Source organism: Suricata suricatta, chromosome 9, assembly GCF_006229205.1.
Source record: "Suricata suricatta isolate VVHF042 chromosome 9, meerkat_22Aug2017_6uvM2_HiC, whole genome shotgun sequence".
Classification (NCBI taxonomy): Eukaryota; Metazoa; Chordata; class Mammalia; order Carnivora; family Herpestidae; genus Suricata; species Suricata suricatta.
The window spans coordinates 43,285,480-43,306,460 of NC_043708.1; the positions used below are offsets into that span (position 1 = coordinate 43,285,480).

The 20,981-nt window shown below is 44.3% G+C and overlaps 1 protein-coding gene across 3 annotated transcripts in view; it reads right to left on the bottom strand.

The window, feature by feature from the left end:
• SAMD4A (sterile alpha motif domain containing 4A) overlaps window positions 1–20,981 on the bottom strand; it is a 208,090-nt gene that overhangs the window by 78,173 nt on the left and 108,936 nt on the right. For 2 of the 3 annotated variants that reach the window (XM_029950983.1, XM_029950982.1), the window contains exon 2: window positions 4,020–4,538. In XM_029950983.1, the coding sequence (XP_029806843.1) occupies window positions 4,020–4,538 (519 nt within the window). Of the gene's footprint in view, window positions 1–4,019; window positions 4,539–17,380; window positions 17,617–20,981 lie in introns of those variants that run through there. The other variant, XM_029950984.1, reaches the window with a different exon arrangement.

Consider the following 20,981-nt stretch of genomic DNA (forward strand, 5'->3'; position numbering starts at 1 on the left):
TAACACATTACTTAATTTCCTCACATACTATAATAGTATAGATGCAACTCCACAAGGGAAAGCATCTTTGTCTTGTCCACTGATGTACTGAGTGCCTTGAGGAGATGAAGCATATAGTAGGTGCTCAATTCACACTTCCTAAGTGAAGTGAATAAATGAATAAATAATCTATAACGTATGTCCAAGTCAATACTGAATCCTAATTCTAATAATTACACCTAGGAGCGTTTCTAGCGTCCATTCCTTCTGCTTCATGCCTGTTCCTATCCCCATCATAGCTTACTACCTCACAACTGAGGTTTCGAAACTCACTGATGTCCTCATCCCTTGTCATTCATCTGGTGTGCAGAGAGCAGACCAGGCCCCCTTACAGCATTGCTCATGTCACTCTTATGCCCATGGTGTTAGGCTTGGCCTCTTTAGAGGTCTCAGATCCCCCTCCTCAGTCTACTTTTATTGCTTTCTTCTACGAGCTCTTTTTTCCTCTGTGAACCTTTCCTTCTTCTTCATTGTCTTCTAACCCTGTGCGTATACTATAACCTCTCCACCCTTTTGCTCGCAATGAATGTCCCTACCCTTGGCTCTCCCCCCACCCACTCCGCTACCTCCATCATAGCTTACTTCCCCCATTTCCTGCAAAAGCTTTCTTGACCCTGCAGTTCACAAGGATCTTTCCCCTTCACACATTCACAGTGCTTACAGTACAGACCCCCCATTCAGTTGACACAATCCTATATTGCCCTATGGCAGCTGTTAGAGTTATTTTTTTTAACTGCACTTTTATGTAATGCATAGGTTTTTATGTAAAATTTTTACAGATTAGTCTGGCTAAAAGAAGATATTTCATTTTTAATTGTGAGACTGATCGATTTATCTTCTCTCTAGTTATATTATAGGTTCCCTGAAAGTGAATCACTTTCCTTAAGCTTCTTTATATTTTCCATGGACTTGAACATAGTACTAGGCACCCAGGGGGTGGATAGTGTTTTCAGTGCAGTTGAACAATACAGAATCCACATAGGGAGAAACCCATGAATGCTAAGGCACTTTGCTGAAGCGTAGTAATTAAGGGAACAAAACTTTATTGGAATAAGCGAAGATTAAACCCCCAAAACTAGGGTGCCGGGGTGGCTCAGGCAGTTGAGTATTCCACTTCAGCTCATGGTTCATGGGTTTGAATCCCACATCAGGCTCTGTGCTGATAGCTAGGAGCCTGAAGCTTGCTTCGGATTCTGTATCTCCCTCTCTCTCTGCTCCTCTCCTGCTTGCTCACTTTTTCTCTCAAAAATAAATAAATATTTTTAAAAATTTTAAACCCAAAAACTGTGTAAGAAAGTTCCCTTCTACTTAGTTTCTTTTCATGAACTATCATTAATGTGGTTGATAATTTGAAAATGAGAAGCACTAAATGATCTCAGTTCTCTTACTATGATTTATAATCACGTTGTTTTGCGTAGGTATTTTTTCCATTTGAGAGAAAGAAGACATGTAGCTCTCCGGTGCGGCAGAAAAGATCCTTAAGCCTTCAGTCCAAACCATTTTCTATTGTGGTGGTATGGCCGAAAATCACAGCCTGGTCAAGGACCCCTAGTCTACTCTGCATGGCTCTGGGCTCAGGAAAGGTGCTTCATCAGAGGACAACCAGAAGGTGCAAATGCGGGCACAGACTCTGGGGGTCAGTGTTAGCACTTTGCTCCTCACTGGCCTTCCCATTCTCATTGATTCACTGAGCAGAACCTATTACCAGCGCTGCCCAGCGCTGGGCATCTACATATATGATCTAGTGTACCTTCACCCACAGCCCTTCAAAGCTGGGTATCATGAATGTTCATTTTACAAGTGAGGACCTTGCTCAGAGAGGTTAAGTAACTTGGCCAAGTTATAGTTAGCAAATCATGGATCTGAGATTTGGACTTAGCAGGACATTGACACCAAGGTTGCTGTCCTTTCCATTTTATCAAACTGCCTCCCAGGTGCTCAGGAGATATTTAATAGAGGCACGAGTGAATGAATGACCCAAAAGTTTGCAGTTTTGACAAACACAATTTCACCACCATTGACAATGCAGAGGACTAAAGCAATGACATTCGGGTTTCATTAAAGACATATTGAAATATAAGTGTTGACATGGCCTAAGTGTTTGCATGAAACTTTCTGGAAGACAGATCTAAGAATTCTTTGCCAATGCTCTGAAACAGGGCTCCAACCCCTTTCTTCTTCCTGACATACGTAATCTCGTTATCTTGTTAAACCTTCAAGTCTTTTTCTGCTCAAGTACTACACAGGGACCCAGGGATCTGGGAGGCCATGACAGTCACTGCTGTATCACCTCCCTTCCGTAGGCTGGAGGGCCACAGTGAAAAAGGAAAATACCCACTGACTACAATCTGATAACCATCTTGAATGTACAGATCTCGTCAAGACACAGCCCTGAATGTGCAAATCAGTAGAGACAGAAATATGAAGACCCAAGAATAATTTGAAGAGAAATGACATAAAATTCAACTCCTTAAAATATAAAAGACCAAGTTCTGAGAAGGGCAGGCAGCCTGGAGCTCGCATCTCTCCCAACTATCAAAGAGTTTTGTAACAATTACTAGATTCTGTCCCTGACCCAGGAAACTTGGGCCAAAGAGCTCTGTCACCCAGCCTGCATGTGTCTGCTTTAATGGTCCCAGCCATCACTCTGTCGCACACAAGCTAGTGAAACCGTTCCCTGGATTACTAGTCTGTGAAAGAGACGGTCTCCAGAGCCCCTTACATAATAAATTAATGATGCAATAATCACTTAATTCCTCCAAATGTACTCGTTATCAATATCTCAATGTAAAAATAGAAAAAAAGGAATTCAAAACCTCATTTTGTAGCATTGTGAATGCAGTATCTTAAGTATTCCTCGGTTATTCCACTAAGGTACTCTTTCAATTAAAGTAGTTAGAATTCGGCACTCCTATGTACTGGAGAAAGCCATTTAAAAGGGCCCGTTAGCAGAAAGATCCAAGTGGAGGGAGAGGCCAAGAAGCTGTCACCGCTAATTCTTAGTACTCTCAGATCTTTTAATTGGGGGTTCTTGCATGTTGACAGGCAGGTAACGTCTAACCACAAAAGCTTTCCACTGAGAAAGTTATCTCAGTGCGGACACTGTATTCATGAACACACGCAACGATTTCTGTTTAATGACGGGCCCCCTCCCATACTGCCACTTTACAGAAGCACAAATGGCATGTTTGTCACTTTGCTCAGCCTAACTGGGGAGCCATAGAGAGGACTCCCGGCCCGACTCCCAGCTGCGGGCGGGGTACTTTGCTTGAGTGGTCAAAAGAGCAGAAAGCTGTCCTCCACTCTCCCCTTCTACACAGCCGTTCCTGGCCTGCCTCTCCTAGGTGTGACTGAGCCAGAAAAGGCCACAGCACAGCATTCGCAAGTCAGCAGACCTGTTTCCCTGGTCAGGAGGAAATGTGCCCCCAACAACTGGGGATAAAAACCAGAAAGTGCAAGGGAGGGAACATTCCAGGGTGAAATGGGGGAAAAAAAAAAAAAAGGAAGAAAGAAAGAAAAAGGGGAAAAAAGAAGGAGGGAGAAAAAAAAAAGAAAATGCACAAATCCCATGAGGGCATCTGGTTAACCATGGGTTAGAATCAGGTTTAGCGAATCACTCATAATTCAGTGTCTTGGCAAATCCAAAAACTCCAGGGCAAAAGCCATGCGGGTAAAAGGTATTTCTACTCGTGGAAACAGGAAGTTTCCTTCTTTTCCACTTACTCTTCTCCCTATTTCTTTTTCAGTCTGTTTACAACCCAAATTTGGACCATCACTCATTTTACCTGCCCGGTATTTTTATCTTTCCAGAGTCAAAAGAGCAACAGAGACGGGATGCAGAGATCCCGTCCCACTGCCGGTTCCCATCAGCCCCGCTCTCCCAGGGTTACGGGGTGCTCAGAGCAGACATTCGCAGCGGGACATGCCACGCACAGCAAGTCACCACAGCACACCGCTCTGCAGGCTTCCTGGGAACTTACTTGTACTTGTGCTGGTTCCAATCGTATTGATCGTGGTGGGGACAGATGAGGAGGAGTAGAGGGGCACATGGCCATTCTCACACCCCAGGCTTTTGTCCTGCCAGCTGGAGGCGTTGATGCAAATCCCAGAATCCCGAGAGTTCTGCCACCCATTGAGCTTGTCATCGGAGTTCTGTCTTTGGTGATAGTAGTGTGTCTGCCCATAATCCACAGAGTCCGAGCGGCTCCGGTTCTGGCCACCGAAGCTGGTTGACGTGCGGTCCTCCAAGTGGTTCAGCCACATGGCTAAAGCACTGCGGTCTTCCAAAGAAGTGGCCGGATGTATCAAAGCATAGGACAGCAGCTGCCTGCTCTCCTCGATGTGCTGGTTGTGTTCAATAGAGTGCGCCAGGATTTTGGGCAGCAGTTTCATATACTCAACTTTTGCATCAAGGTTTCCTGGCTTCAGCAAAGGCAGGTGAGTTAACAGGAGGGAAATCACTTTATCCTTGGATTCCTGTTGCCATTGGTTAATGATTCCTGAAAAGGAAAATATACGGGGCAAATAAGCAAATACACCCACAATGGCATGAAACACCGCACTGTGAACAGAATTCCTATGAGTTTAGGGTCTCAATCTATGCCCCCTGGCTGATCTATGTACCATTTCTCCAAATGACCCACACATCGGATCGGATGACTACTTTGGGATGTCGGGGGGCAGTGACATCAATGCAACACACAACAAATGTTCTTAGAGGTTTGGGTGCTCAACCTAATTCCCATTCAGGTCTCCAAAGAGGTTACAACTACTTTGGTACAACCAAATGGAACTTAACAGCCCTGCATTCTTTCTTAGAAAAGTGTAGCTGCACCTTCAGATAGGGGGATAAGGAGTAAGAAAATCTCCACAGAAAAGCAAGCATTGCCGAAGGTTCATTGGATCCTTGCAGGTAAGGCTGCTCTCCCTACCCCAGACATCTGTGGAGAAGTAGTTTACACCCTGGCAAAGGCATTTGTGTGAAGTAAAACTTCCTAGATGGAGAAATCTGTCAGGAAAACAAAGAACTCCCCTCATCTCAGTGAAGGGGGCACTTTCTCATGAGAAGCTGCCTCAGAGAACAATTGTGATCGCAAACCGAGGACAGGACTTAGCTCCAGCAGCAACTCCGATCACACGCGATAAGAAAGCTATTTTCCTTCATATACAGAAGATCTGCTTAGTTATCTTTATCATGGTAAAATATATATATATATAAAACACAGGATCTACCATTTTCACCATTTTCAAGCATACAGTTTAAAGCATACATTCACAATGCTGTGCAGCCATCAGCACCATCCATTTCCAGATCTTTTGCATCTTTTCAAACTGAAACTCTGTAGTCACTGAATGATCACTCCCTATTTCTCCTCTCCCCCAGCTCCTGGCAACCACTGCTGTATTTTCTGTCTGTCTATTTGACTACCCTAGTTCCCTTTGGAAGTGAAACCATACAGTATTTGTCGTTTTGTGACTGGTTATTTCACTTGGCATCATGTCTTCAAGGTTCGTTCGTGAGAAGATCCATTTTTAACACTCTCTCAAGGTGCCCTTTTTGTCCCCTTCTACTCAAAACACACACTTGTTGCCTTTAGGTAAACATGGATAAACAATGTTGGCCTTTGAGAAGTAGCTTGTTCTGGAAACTGATAGTTATCCTGAGGACCTCAGGCCACAAGAAAGAACGCTCCCTTCCTGAAAAGTTACTCCTGACATCTGACGACATTGTTTCTCACCTACTGATTACTCTACAAACAGTCCAGGGTAGGGCAGTCCTAGGGCCTTTCATGCCATATCTGCAGAGTTGAAAGAGGGTATCTGGAATTTAGCAGAAGGGGTTCACAGTCCCAGGAAGACACGAACATATCAGAACAAGCTCAACGGTCACTGTTGACCAGAAGCTACAAAAGCATCAGTCAAGTACCATAAAGCCCCTCGAGATTAAGGGTGTTTTCAAAGAAAAGTATCAGGCAAGGAAGACATGATATATAATGAACAAATATAGGCTCCGGAATCTGGCAAGCCTGGCCATGAGTCTCAAATCTGCCACTTAATTTGCAGTGGAACCTTGGTAAGTCACTTCCCCGACCTGCGCCTCAACTGCCTCATCCGTTAAGACAGTCACCAACAGCATCTGTCCCTCCCTGTGTGGTCATGCATCAAAAAGATCGGTCAAGTACTCGATGGTGGACATAATTTCTTCTTCTTGTCTCTGCAGTAGTCAGACCCACATTAGATCCATGGTGGCTGGCTTTGGATCCTGAGTTTTAAAAATAATACACAGAGTCTAAGGATTACCCAGGGAAGGTCATTAAAAAGTATCAGAGTTGAAAGAGGTAGACAGTCAAAAGCTGAAAGAAATGGGGCTACCGGGCTGACAGGTGAACCACATGGAGAGATGCTCGACTCTTTTCCAGTGGGGATTTCATAAGAAGATGAACAGCCAACTATTTGAAGTAGAAGTCTTCAAATCGAAGCAGCAGAGATTAAGACTGGATGTAGACAAGAAATGACGTGCCAGAATGACAAAAGACCCAGAGGAGTCGCCAAGGAAGGCCTTATAATCCATGTGCTGGGAGCCTGAAGAATAGAGATAGAGCAGTACCAGATAGGAATGCAATGTGAGCTACAGATGGTATTTAAAATTTCCTAATATTAAAAGTGAAAAGAGGGAGGTGAAATTAATTTTAATGATGTCTTTTCTTTAATCCAATATGTAAAAATATTATTTCAACTTGTCATCAAGTATAAATTGCTGATGAAACATTTTACATGCTTCTCTTTGCATTAGGTCTTCGAAATCCAGGATGTATATTACCACCGACATCACATCTCAACTTGAACTAGCCCCAGCTGAAGTGCTCAGAAGCCATGTGTGGCTGGAGGCTACAGAAAGGGCTAGAGACAGTCAGATGGGGAAGGCGAAAGGCAGGAGGGCACGAGTGACCTCAGCAGGTCCCTCCCACTCCCTGCTTCTATATTTAGCTACCTGTCACCTGACAAAAGGCAACCCTGGTGCATTCCATTAGGTATGGCTTCCCTTTTAAAGTAGCTTTGGGAGACAGAGGAAGCACTAGCTCTAACTTCCCATCAATAGATTTTCAGCAAACACCCAGCATATTTTTAATTATAAATACGCTTTAGATAAAGATAAAATCTATTCATTAATCAAGAAGCAAAAGGTCCTGAGAGGAAGATGAATCTGTCCGACATCAATCAGATGATGAGATGTAGCTTGTGTACACCCTGGAAAATGTACATTTATAAATAAAATGTAGGAACAACCCTTAATACAAGTTCACGAGGCCTAGAAACTCTCTAGTTTTCTGTGAAGTCACTTCCCTGTTTGGGTATTCTAACCTTCTGCAAAAGGTCAGCCTTAAAAAAAAAAAGGAACAAAAACAAAACATAAATAGGACTCAGAGTGCAAACTAAACATGTTATCTCCATGTAAGCACTCTGGGCCAGGGGCAACCTGGGAGCTGGAGGAGGAACAAGCACAGCAAAGAGGAAAGGAAAACAAGAGACCTCTGGCCCTGGTCCGTCCCAGGCCTGAAATGGTTCTTTCTTCTTGCTCGGTACAGGATTTGGATGGTGCGGGACTGTGGTGTAGCCAGGAAGACCACTATGACTGTTGTTTACTACCACCGGGAACATGGACCCGAGACAGCCTTCTGAGGGCAGTCTTCTGAGGCGTACTGCTGGATCAAACTATTTCTGCAGCAAGTACAGATACCTGCTGACAACCAATGGTATTGAATGATCTCTCTGTACCAGGCACTCTTTCAAGCTCTGTGCATGTCACTATTCATTTAAACCTCACAAGAAACTTATGAGGTAGGTCCTACTTCAGTCTAATTTTACAGATGAGGATACAAAAGCACAGAGAGGCCAAGCAGTTTGCCTCAGGTCTCCCTGGCTAGTGAAGTGGCAGAATGGGGGTATACAAATTAGCATAAAGATACAAAATGATTATCATGCTACAAGAGTCTGGCCATAAGTTCAATACATTAATATTTATAATATAGATAATGTATTTAATATGTGACATCTTATCAGTAGTATTATATATGATATATAATATATAATTACATATTAAAAGTGTGTACATTATATTTACAGAGACAATAATTTGAATATATTAATAGAATACATGGATCAGCAGAAGACTTGTAAGCTACGGAAGGGCAGGGAAAAAAGGAGTTACAGAGACACCGTGGGTTTTAAAATATGTCCATAACTTCTTTGACGTTCCTCTCTAAAAGACAGAGCCTAATGAATTCATTTCTCTTTCAGAAGAGGCTAGACTTAGTGAGTCACTGCTAGCAAATTCAATGTAGCGGAAGTGACAGTGTGTGAGTTCATGGGTTAGGTTATAAAAGGCACTGACGGCTTTTACCTTGCTTTCTTTTGGGTTACTCACTCTGGGGGAAGGTTAGCCACCATGCTATGATGATACTCAAAGAACCCAGTAGGGAGAGGGGTCTTGAAAGTGAGGAACTGGAGCTTCCTGCCAACGGCCAGCACGAATTTGTGAGCCATGTAAGGGAGCCATCTTGGAGACAGAACCTCCAGCCCCTTAGCCTTCAGATGACTACACTCTGGACCACATTTGGGAGACCTTGAGCCAGAATCTCTCTTATTCCTGATCCATAGAAATTGCATGTGATAATGTGTTTACTGTTCTTTTAGCTGCTGATTTTTGGGTAATCTGTTATGTGATCAAAAAAACCCAATCTAACTCTTCCAAAATGGAATATACCTCTGGAAAAACAGAAGTGTTAGCATTGGCTTTGAGCAGGTCAGCCCTTCAGGCAATTCATTCCCATTCAGATATCAATTCATGAAGCTAACCTATTGCCACTAAAATTCACCTCAGGCTCCCTCATCCTGATTATCCACTCACTGAACAACTTTTGGACACTGATTTGCTCCTGGTATCTTCATTCCTGGGTGAGAATGAACTGACCATACAGAATTAGATCGTCTCTTTCAAGATTCTGTGATGATGGTTTTTCAGGGCGATTTAATGGTTTCTGATTGTGATTTGGCTTCCTATGGAGGCCTTCCCATGCTCCGTTTATGGAGTATATGCTCAGTACATCTGGTCCCTCTGATGATGGCTCCCCATGGCAAGTTAAAGCCAGCACTGCAGGGTCTACTTTCTAGTTAGTACTGAGTCAGTCTTTCAGGGTGAGCATCCCCAGGACACTGATCAGAGAGTAGGCATCTCCAGCTTCAAACAGAAGCCTGGACATGTGTGGACTTGGTACATGAAAGCTAGGTCGTGTCCAGCTGTCCACTGGTCTTCTTTGTGGTGTCCACACCACCTTCCAGAGAGTAAGGAGCTTCTACTGAGATGTGTAGTCAACAGATTCTCCTTACTGGAGAAGACTTAGAAATCCTGAAACTTTCAATGAGTCAGTCACTTCTGTGATGCAGTTTCTATTATCATACACCTCAATCTCTCTCTATTTATTAGACTCCGTGGAACACAGAGGTCCAAGAACAGCAAGATTCAATGGTGCCAACTCACCTCTACTACTTTCTCTGAATATTTTCTCTATTATTTCTCTAGATAAGGAGCAAAGATGTTATGTGTTGGATGTTCTTTATGGGTAAAAGTTGATTATTTATAATATATAAACCAGTGACATAGGAATGGCCAAAAAAAAAAACAAAACTGAAAGAGCTATAATAAAAGACCATGAGGATTAGGAAACTGTCCCAATGATTCTTAGAGTGAGTGACAAAGATTGTGTTTAAATACCAAGTCTGGTATTATTACTACACAATAGTATGTCAATGTTTAAGGGCGCCAGTTGTTAGTAAATTACCCTTAAGTTGCTATTTTATTATACCCTTGTTTTCGGTTTAATAACATTTACTATAAAAGGGTTTCTCACAAGTGTATTTAGGCAATTTGCTCATGCAAGAAATGGCTGGAAATTAAGTGCACACATACAAAAAGTACTGTTTAAATAAATGCATTAAAAGGCAGGAATACTAGTGGATCTTACATGGTCAAATTCTCCTTGGAAGGATTTCTATTACAAACTCAGTCCTAGATATATCATGTAATAGAGCTTTCTAAATGTAGTGCAACTCTGCACAACTCGGGGACAGATGGCCAACGATAATAACAGACCCTATACATTTGGTAGGCGTGTGAGCTGATGGAGCACCTAAAATGTCAGGGGGAAAATGGCAAATACCAACATGGCAAACGAGATTCTTGTGGTGGCACCTGCACTTGTCTATCATGTTTCAAGGTACCTACTCGAGCTAGAAATGACTGGAGAAACATTCCCATAATTGGGTGGACCCTATAAGATGTGTGGGTTAGACTCGTTATTATGGGGGACTGGGACAGCATGCAGTTACTGACCCCCTATAGCTGCGTGTGGTGCTTTGAGCAGATACAAAGGACTGGGTAGATAGAAACCTTCTCCATTTTCAAGGAGGGTGACTGCCAACTTTCAAGGTGGCTCCCATGGATCCTTGCCTCTTGGTATTCATGCCCTTGGGTATTCTCCCACACTGAATCCAAACAGGTCTATGTAACCAACAGAGTGTGGTAAGGTATTCTGAGATTAGGTCATAGAAGGCATTCTAGCTCCCACCTCCTCTCTTGGCTCCCTCACTCTGCAGGAAGGTAGCCATATCAATTATGAAGACATTCACGCAGCCCTGGGGGAGGCTTATGTGGGGAGGAATCAGGCCTCCTGCTAACGGCCAGTACCAACTTGACTCCAACCACGCAAGAGACCTTTAAGCCAGAACTACCCAGCAAGGTTGTCCCAAATTTCTGACCCTCGGAAAACTGTGAGGGGAAAATGATGTGAAGCTATGAAGTTTTGGAGTGATTTGTTACAAGCAATAGTTAAATCCAGCTTATTAGTTAACTAATTACAGCTTCATGTCCCTTGAATTCACTAGAAAAGAAAGGGATCTATATAGTAGACTTCATACCCATTATAACTATTAGAGCTTTCTCTGGGACCATGAAGGTCATTAGCTGTTGGTCGGTCACTGACCATCCTCAAAGGGTACCCATAACCTGAACAGACACCTACAATACCCATTTACTACTCGCAAGTGATCTGGTCATCTCTTCACTGGGGACTTTCTATCTTAGTCACTCTTCTTCCTGGGTACTGGCATGACTAGATGCTCCAGGAGAGCTCCTTTGCTCCCCAGTAGTCAACTAGTCCTGAGATCTCTGCCAAGAGCTCAAGGTAGGGTTGGGATTCACATTTAGGTTTCTGACCTCCTCCTGGGTATGGCTAGCTTTTGGAGGTCTAAGGCTGCCCATTCCCAAAGGGCACATAAAACTAGCCGGCTCCCCTTACCACTTGCCTCAGTTTTGACCTCACATCTGTATAGATGACTTCCACATTTGTATCTCTGGCCCAGGTCTCACCTTGGATGCACGTCCAATTGCATGCATCTTCTATATGTCCACTTAGATGACCTCAAAGTTACTCTGTCTGAAACTGAGCTCCCCCTCACTGTCACTAGATCTGCTCCTTTGGTCCCCTGTTCTATCTCAGCAATGGGTCTTCGATCTTTCCAGTAGCTCAGGTGGAAACCTTCGAGTATCATGGACTGCTCTCTCTTATATCCCATGTTTAATCTGTTAGAAACTCTGTGGACTAAATCTTCAAAACATACCCAGATTCCAACCACCTCTCACCATGATTCTGCATTCCATCCACTCCCTGCCCCACAAACAATATAACAAACAGAATGATCTTTTTATACTAGAAGATAGGTTCATGTCACTTCTCTGATCAGACATTCCAGCGGGTTCTTATCTCTGAGTAGAAGCCATACAATCAATAACCTGTTAGGCCCTCTATGATGCATCCCCATCCCCCACTACTGGTGCCTCATTCTCTTCAGTCCATTCAGGATTCCTTGCTGTTTCTTTAACATGCCAGATATGTGCTACCCCTCCCCTCAACCTTTGCATTTGCTGCTGCTTCTTCCTGGAATGCTCCCCCACCACCCAGATCCACATCTAGCCCTTCTCAGTTCTGTCTATGCTTGGATGTTGCCTTCTGAGTGAGAACTTTTCTGTCCACAATATTTTAAAATGCCAATATTACTCCCTTACCCTCCACTTCCTGACCTGTTGTGTGTCACACCTATTTTCTGTCCTTCTCCACTAGACATCAGCTCTATGAGAGTAGTGATGTCCCCATTTTCCCATGCATTGTCATTTCTTTATTAATTGCATTTTTAAATGGCTATATAAAGTTGTTCCCAGATACTTTGTTTGAGAGTGGCTGATTAGACTTTGGGATTTCTTACTTAAAATTTTAGGCACTTTCTAGAATTTCTTTTAAATGAAAACTGGTCAAGTCAGTGACCTGCAAACTATTGTAGGTACCAAGGGTCACCCCAAAACAGTTCAGTCACCTCTTTGTTTGACTCTCCAGAATCCTGATTACTTTTAACTTCAATGTTAAATAAAAAACAGGAACATGTAAAAGAGGAAAATAAAATTAATTTTCAGAATCTTTACTACATTCCCCTCTCAGTATTGTCAGGATGGAAAATTTCCCCACGTGCTGGAAAACAAAAGCATAATGGGTGCTTTTCTAGAATGTAACTGACACCAATTAAAGTAATCTTCATGATAAAGATTCATTAGACTGAGACAGCAGAATTAGATGTATTTAATATGACTCTTTTGCAAACATCTGTTGAGGAAAGAAAGAAAACCAATACCAATAGGGGTGTGTTAAAACTATTGTAATCTCCAAATTTTTTGGCCACAAGTAATTATGTTCTAATAAAACCTCACAGGAACAGGTTTCCTAAGAGTCATATAAATTAGAGATAAAGAAAATGTTACCTTACTCTTGACAAATGCAAGACAAATCCTTACAAATCACATTCGGCTAGTTTTTCATACCAAAAACCTCTCAGAGGAGAGACTGTAAATGTTCCCAAAGCAGGAAGCTTTCCCACTCACTGATCGTCAATGCCATTCTCACACTCCCAGACCACCACTAACAAAACCCCACGCACCACAAAATGACTCTCCAATAGTATTTCAAAATAATGAATTAGCAATCCTTATGCTGACCTTGTAAAGGAGGAAAACATGCTTTGTCCGAGAACACTCAGATTCGGGCCTTATTCCATGAGCGGATCTACAAACAAGAGCTTTGAAAGAAGCACACTGTTGTCCAGGTAGCCTAACTGCCATCGTATTTATTAATGAAGAACTCTAAGACCCAAATCTTTGGCAGTGTCCTGATGGAGTCAATAAGGAGTGTCCTGAGAGAAATATAAACAGGTCAAATCTCAAAGGAATAGCTGGTGCTTGATCCAAGAGCCCAAACTGAACAACAGCCACTTCCCACAATAGGTTTACCAACCTCACAAAGTCCAGGAAGGGCTGGTTTCATCTCTGACAACAGGGGGCCACTCTGTGTCTTTGAGTCTGGGCAGATACCGTATGTTTCACTCATAGGTCTAACAGGAGAAACCTAACAGAGGACCATGGGGAGGGGAAGGGGGAAGAAGAGTCAGGGAGAGGGAGGGAGGCAAATCATGAGAGACTCTTAAATACTGAAAACAAACTGAGGGCTGAAGGGGGAGGGGGAGAAGGGATGGGGGCTGATGGTCATGGAGGAGGGCACTTGCGGGGAAGAGCACTGGGTGTCATATGGAAACCAACTTGACAGTAAATAATAAATAAAAATAAATAAATGCGTCTGGGTTAAGTCTCAGGCTTTCTAAAACAATGTGGAAGTTGCTAGCAACTTATAGGCAAAATTTCTTATCCTGAGAGACAGGAATCCAAAGTGTTAAGTGTGAACGTAAGAGCCCTGTGATGGGTATAAATACGGTCACCAAGGGACAGCACATACACATCCCCAAAACAGATGTGCCAGAAAAGTTGACAGTTAGATTCATGTATCACTCATTTAGGTATGAAATCTGAAATACACGGAAAGTTATTCTAGGGGAGGAGAGAATGCACAATTTTGTGGAAGAAGGATAGTCAGATCCATGGTCATAAATTAACTGTTACTGTATTTGAAAAGACGGGCCTAGTCAACTGTGTATGGATTGAGTTGGGCAAGCAACCCTCAAACGTTTCCAATCCCGCTTGCCTTTCCTCCTTAGGTAGAGCCCTGCAGAGCGAGTGAGAAGCACACCTCTCCTGCCGGTTCTCTGAGCTATTAGCCACCTCCAGGAACTTATGCAAAGGTAAGCAGAAAAGGCAGTTTCTTTTCACCTGTTCCTTGTGCACCAAATTCGTTTTCAGGGAAGCAGGTCTGTCGATGTGCTCAGAATAAGGTTTTTTAGGTTTTCTTGAGAAGGGAAGCTACTTTGTAATTTTTAAAGTCCTCCATGAAGAAGTAAGAAAGGCAAGAAGGACAATGAAAAAGGATGAAGTTCCATAATCGGAAATGAGAATGGCCAAGGCCGTTTCTCTTCTTCTGGGCCAGTCCCTCCTTCTGGGCATCCCCGTGAAATGAGAGACCCAGAGGTCAGTGGCTGGACCAGAATCAGGAGCACTGATCAGATGAGGACCCTTTGCTTTAGCAGATTTTGTGGGAAAGTCACAGGAGACAAGAGCTCACAGCCTACAGTTATAAAAACTATATACAAGGGCTTCTCACTCATCTTTCCTGAGCCTCAAACATGCCATCTAGAATTTTAAACCAAAAGAAGACCCAAAACCAGCAAGAGGACTTAGATAACACTGGTCCAGTGCTGGGAGTGACAGCAGTGGCCAATTTTGCTTTAATCTAGCTTTACACCACCACCTTAATGGGGAGATGTATTTATTAAGCCCTTGGGTCTTTATCTCTAGTCCCTATCAATGTAGATGGCCCAGTGTTAGGGTCTATCCTCCATAATGGGGTGTGTTGGGGTCAGAGATAGCCATGGGAAAAGTTTTGTACCCCACAGAAATGTCTGCAATACAAAAAAATTGGAGAGAACCAGACCAAAGAGGTAGAAAAAATACTTTCAGAAGGCCTCCATTTATAGAACCAACCAGCAACTATGTAAGGAATAGAATCCATTTTTAAAAACAACCCCAGAACCTCTAACAGACCTCCAACCAACATGCAACTCATTATTTACTGGAAAAAAAAAACACAAAAAGCTTCATCAATGATCACTACACCAATGAAAATAGCTGTGGCAGTTCAAATCTTAAAAGAGATCATTATTTGTCATTAAGTATTTTCTGCTGTAGATACACCCTACTCACATCCAAGCCCTTCCCTTCTGCTCTCCATCATCATCCACGATGTGGTTTAAGAGTCTGCTTCCTCCCTTGAATCCTGTTCATTTTGTTCTGGCCCTCACTGCCTCTCTCTACCCCAAAGACCAACTCAATGATGTACACACTTGTGTGACACTCTCCTCAATGAGACCACTGGCTCCCTGATGGCAGGGACAGTGCCTCCCATGTATGTGTCTCCTAATGCTGGTCTAAGTCAGTGCTGATCACACAGACTTGCTGGACCACATTGGACAAAAGATACACGTGCTTTTCTATCATAGCCAATGACATCGCAGATCTGTTCCTTCCCAGCTTTGTCTGTCTCTGGCTAGAGTGCAAAGTGTCAATAGCAGAAACCTTTGGACTAGCACAGAATAGTGAGGGGACAGTGGGCTCCAGCAGAAGGGGGGCTCTGGCCTCCCTTCAGGGGTGGATGCCACTTGTGTCTTCACGTTAGCTCCTCCCGAGGTCCTCCTGAGGTTCAGTCAGTTCTCAAAGAGCCACCTCCCACCAACCTACACACACACACACACACACACACACACACACACACACTCTCTCTCTCTCTCTCTCTCTCTCTCTCTCTCTCTCTCTCTCTCTCTCTCTCACTGGTGGGAGCTGAGCTGTCTGGAGCCTCAGTCCCCAAGACATAGGTTACAAGTACCGAAGATAGGCTCAGCAGTCGTGGGTGTCCTTTCTTAGGTATTCACGTTCAAAAACTGTAGGAGCATCAGTGCTCTAAGTGACTTGAGGAAAAGAAAAATTAGAAAGCATGGTGATTGACAGCATAGATGCTAGCTGTGTTGTCTGGGTTTGACTCTTGGGTCCCGACCATCCATTTGGTCAGTGGTGTGACCTTGGACAATTCATTCAACTGCTCTGCACCCTTCATTTTCCTCATTTGGAAAATGGGATACTTCATAGGATTGTTATGATGTTTGAATTATTTAGTCTGGCCCATAGTGAATGCTGTCAAATTGTTAATTACGGTCACCATCCTCTCCTGCAGGCTGGGGAAGGGGAGGGAGGAAGAGAGGCTTAGGAGAGCAAAAAAGGCCTCAGACACAGGTTCTCAGAGTATAGTGCCACCCCAGCCCTACTGGACGCCCCAGACACTTGGGAAGCTGTTAGAAATGCAAATTCTGGGCCCCTATCATAGATCTACCAAATTAGAAATTCTGTTTACAAACCCCTTTGGGTGATTTGGATCCAGGCTTATGTTTGAGAACCAGTGGCTAAAGGAACTAAGAGAAAAACCAAAGCCTCCAATTTCTAGCTTTGGGATGATCAGCAGGTTAAGGCTGATGTGAAACCAGGTAGGAAAAGTAATATCCTACTAGAAGAAGGACTAAGAACAATCAGTTCAATGGGTGTGGCAGGGACCTATTTTTTTTTTTAATGTTTCATTTATTTTTGAGACAGAGAGAGACAGAGCATGAGAGGGGGAGGGGCAGAGAGAGAAGGAGACACAGAACCGGAAGCAGGCTCCAGGCTCTGAGCCAGCTGTCAGCACAGAGCCCGATGCGAGGCTCGAACCCATGAACGTGAGATCTGACCTAGGCCGAAGCTGGAGGCTTAACAGACTGAGCCACCCAGGCGCCCCGGGACCTATTTTTAAGAGGAAGTTGCTGGATTTTTAAGAAAGTAATCAACAAATAAGCAAGCAAAACATCATAATATTTCTAGGACAGGGATGATCTCTCAAATGTTCCATTTATAGCAACCTAGCTAGTAAAAAGGAGTGACAGCACCTTCAAAGGCTCCACAGCAAAGCCTGGATCCAGCGCACTTGGGTTTCAGAATGCCGTCAGAACCATTAACAAAGTCTGACCAGCCCTGAGGGTGGCTTAGGATAAAATGCAGGTGAGAATTTGCTTTCGAAAGCATCTTTACCACAGAACCGCATCCTCACAAACCACTCCCACGTCGCCCCCTACCCCCGCCCCGGAGTTCTGTGCTGATCTGAGAAGGATACAGGCAGGTCTGCAGGTGGCCTAGAAGAGCCTGGACCGCGCAGCCTGAGCATTGCCCCCGGATGGGTGCTCCGGAGAGCCGTTACGTAGAGAAGTACCAACTCACAGGTCCGATGATGAACCCCGAGACGTGCAGCAACAGGAGCAAAATTCTCGCTTAGTGGACCACAAGATTTTGCTGAGTTTGGGGGAGAGGGCACAGATGCTGTATAAATTATATGAAGCTGAACACATTACAGTTGAACCAGATGGTAGATGAAACGTTGTGAGTTGATGGAATTATCACATAAGGGATTGCTCCATCTCCTCCCTCTCCACTTTGTCCTCCTCCTTTTCTCCCCTCCTCTGGTGTCCACTGGGCACAGCTCATCATTATTGAGTGCCCAGCTGAGTATTGTGATGTCAGAGGCATCACCCACAGTGGAGATGCTGGAGGAGAGACTAGTGGCCTGGCCATGTTTGGTGGCCCTGACTCAGACTTCTGTAACACCATGTGGCACCACGCTCCCTCCATTTACTGATAATATCTCACACCTCATACATCTCTGGAATTCTTTATCCTCCCCTCCCAAAACTAATATTGTGCTTCAGGGAAACTGAGGCACAAAGAAACTCATCCAAGGTCACACGGCAACACTCTGGTATGACCATCAACAGTGCCAGGGTTTCCTGACCACTCATCCACGCCAATCCAGGGGCCCCGGATGCCTTTTATAGAAAGTTTCCACACACCTTCTATTCCTAACCTTGATCACAAGCATCGCCGGTCCACATGCTTTGGAAGCACCAGCAGACTCTCTGTATCACAGACTTAGTAACGCGCCCCATTTAGGACCATGAGCACAACTTGTTTGCACTGGACACTGAGTTCTAGATAGTCTTCTTGGGCTGCATTTTTGTTTTTATTTCAAACACAGCCAACTAATCAGGGCTTTCTACATCAAAAAAGCCAACTCGGATTCTCCACAAAAAATGAGCAGCTTACGACACACACCCTTTCCAGGTCATCCCCAAGATGCCAAGAACATCAAGGGTCTGCAATTTGGGGTCGGAAGAATGCTTCTTCCTAACTGCCCAGAGTGGGGGGCAGTACTCATCTTTTTTGTCTTTTATTTTGCAAGCTGATATTAACAGAAACAGAACATAAAAGATAACCTAGTAAATAGAGAAATTATCAGAATGTCTTGAGATCACAAACGGGGTAAGGCCCTTGGAAGAGAAGGATGCAAGCCCCCCGGAAGAAGCTCTGTAGGTGAAGGTGAAGAGCAGATGTATAACCTTTCGCACATGGCTTGCTCCACTAATCACTGAACAGATTCCAGTACCTAAATAAAGCCCCAGCAAACCTACACACGGCAAGAACTGGCTCACTAATAAAACAAGTGATGGGCCAAGGCAAGGGAGGGCTCACCAGCCAGTAAGGTGACTCCATTTCTCAACATGACAGAAGTACATTTCAGCTGTGTAGTAAATAAAATAAGAGTTCATTGTAAAAGAGCCCTACTGTCCCCCGTGTGATCCGCCTTCGCTGCCTCCTCATGTGACTGGCCTCCCAATTTAGAGCGTAACCAACTCCCAGTGACCTGTAATAGCACCATTCCCAAATTAGAGCTCTCAATTTGACTTGGCCTCGGTCCCTCCCTCAAAGCAAAATAAAGCATCCGTTTTCTTTTTTTCACACTCATAATACTCTTCTTTTTGAGTTGCCAACTCAAACCCTGCTCCAGTCAGATTGAGCCCTTCCTCTCGTTTTTTTTTTTTTTTTCTGGTTAGCCAAAGAGCCCGATGGAAAAACACCAAGAGACAAAAACAAAAACAAAATCAGACAAAAATTCCAAGTAAGTGACATTCAGCTGGAAAAGCGATGATTCACATGCAAATAAAAAATCTCCCTGAATTCACTGTTATATGACGCAAGCCTCTGGCTTCGACATAAAAAGGGCAGAATGAAATCACCCACAATTAAACTCACTCTGGAATACTGGAATTCTCTGGCTCGGCCTCCCCAACTAATGATAAGAAAACCCCCAACTGTGACAGAATGAAGCTAATTGTGTCGGATCCCAGGGCATCCCCACCTCAGCTGACACTCACTCCTGAACATTCCCCAGCCCAGCATTCTCCGCCTTCCCTTCACCCCCAGGCCTGGGCTCTACTCTGCACAGCCTACAGGGAGATGGGGCTCAGACAGGTCCCCCACAGGGGAAGCCCTTTCTGGGCTGACGGAAGGGATTGTGCTGAGGACTCTGGGTCTCACCTCCCAACCACCACACTTCCCCTTTTTCTCCTCAGGGGAAAGTTGGTCAGATACCACTTTTTTTTTTTCCAGATGGTTCCCTCAGGATGTGTACTCCATATGCCTGGGAATCACAGAATTCTGGAGACGGAAGGGCACTCTGAGATTCTCTGGGCCTTTCCTTTACTCTTTGTGGGGGTCCCACCCCATGATTCCTCTGTGATGCTCACCAAGGCTGAGCTCCTCCTACCCATGGGAAGCCCACTTCTACCATCAGAGAGAGCTAGAATTATTAAAGCCATAATTGGCCTCTTTCCAACTTCTTCCCATTCAACAAAGGTCAATTTCTCTGAAACCACAAAGAACTCTAGAGATACTCGTACAAAGTATGGTACATGCAACGGAATACTATTTGACCTTTAAAAGGGAATGAAATTCTGATACATGCTACAGCATGGATAAAAATTGAAAACATAATGCGAAATAAAGGAAGCCAAGCATGAAAGGACAAATATCATAGGATTCCTCTTATAGGAGTACCTAGAGCAGGCAAATTCTTAGCGACAGAAAGTAGAACGGTGGCTCCCTGGGGCTGGGGGGAGGAGGGTAGGTTGTTTAATGTGTGAAGAGTTGAAGAGTTTCAGTCTGGAATGATGAATAGGTTGTGAAAATGCACAGCAGTGACAGGCGCACCACACTGGGCATACACTCAGTATAACAGGACTGTACACTTAAAAATGAACACATGGCAAATGTTATGTATATTTTATTATAATTAAAATACCAAAAAAATCTATTCCCCCTTCACAAGATAGCTCTCTCCCTAAATTTTCTTTTTCAGGCTCAGAATCTCCAGTTCCTTCTAATAATCTTTAGGTAATATGATTTCTAGACCTTTACAGCTTCCTGGCCACATTCCTCAGGTTTACTCAGTGTCTTTTTGAAAACCTGGCGCCCAGAACCAAACAGCAGATTGTGTAAGCCACCTCCCACCCAGGGTCTCCCTCTAAGGTACCCCGCTTAACCCCCTGACAGAAGCTGCACAGGGGAGCCTCCTGACTGCCTATTTCGGCTAGCTGGGCAAAAAGAGCCAGGTTCAAAACCCTGCCAAATTCCACCCTCAACCCTACTGCCGCTTTCCCAGGCCCAGACCCACCGCCCAGACAGCTGTGAGCAGCTGTGGCCGAGAAGTGAAACCATCAGAAGCAAGCAGAGCGGGCGTAAAGTGGGGCTGTGTCCTAGCCTTTCCAGATTTCCCTCGTTTCTCGGGGGTGTTTGGCAAATGGAGACAGGGCAGGTGCTCTCTGCAGGCACTCGGGGTCATCTCTGGGCAGCCACCCACCACCAGGCCACGGCCACCATCATGGAGTTCCACCGCGAGGGCTGAACCAGTCTCGCTGGGCTCGGCACTCATGCCCCTCTCGGTCCTTCTGGAAAAGCTTTGAACATTTGAGGTGGGAAAGTTCCCTTT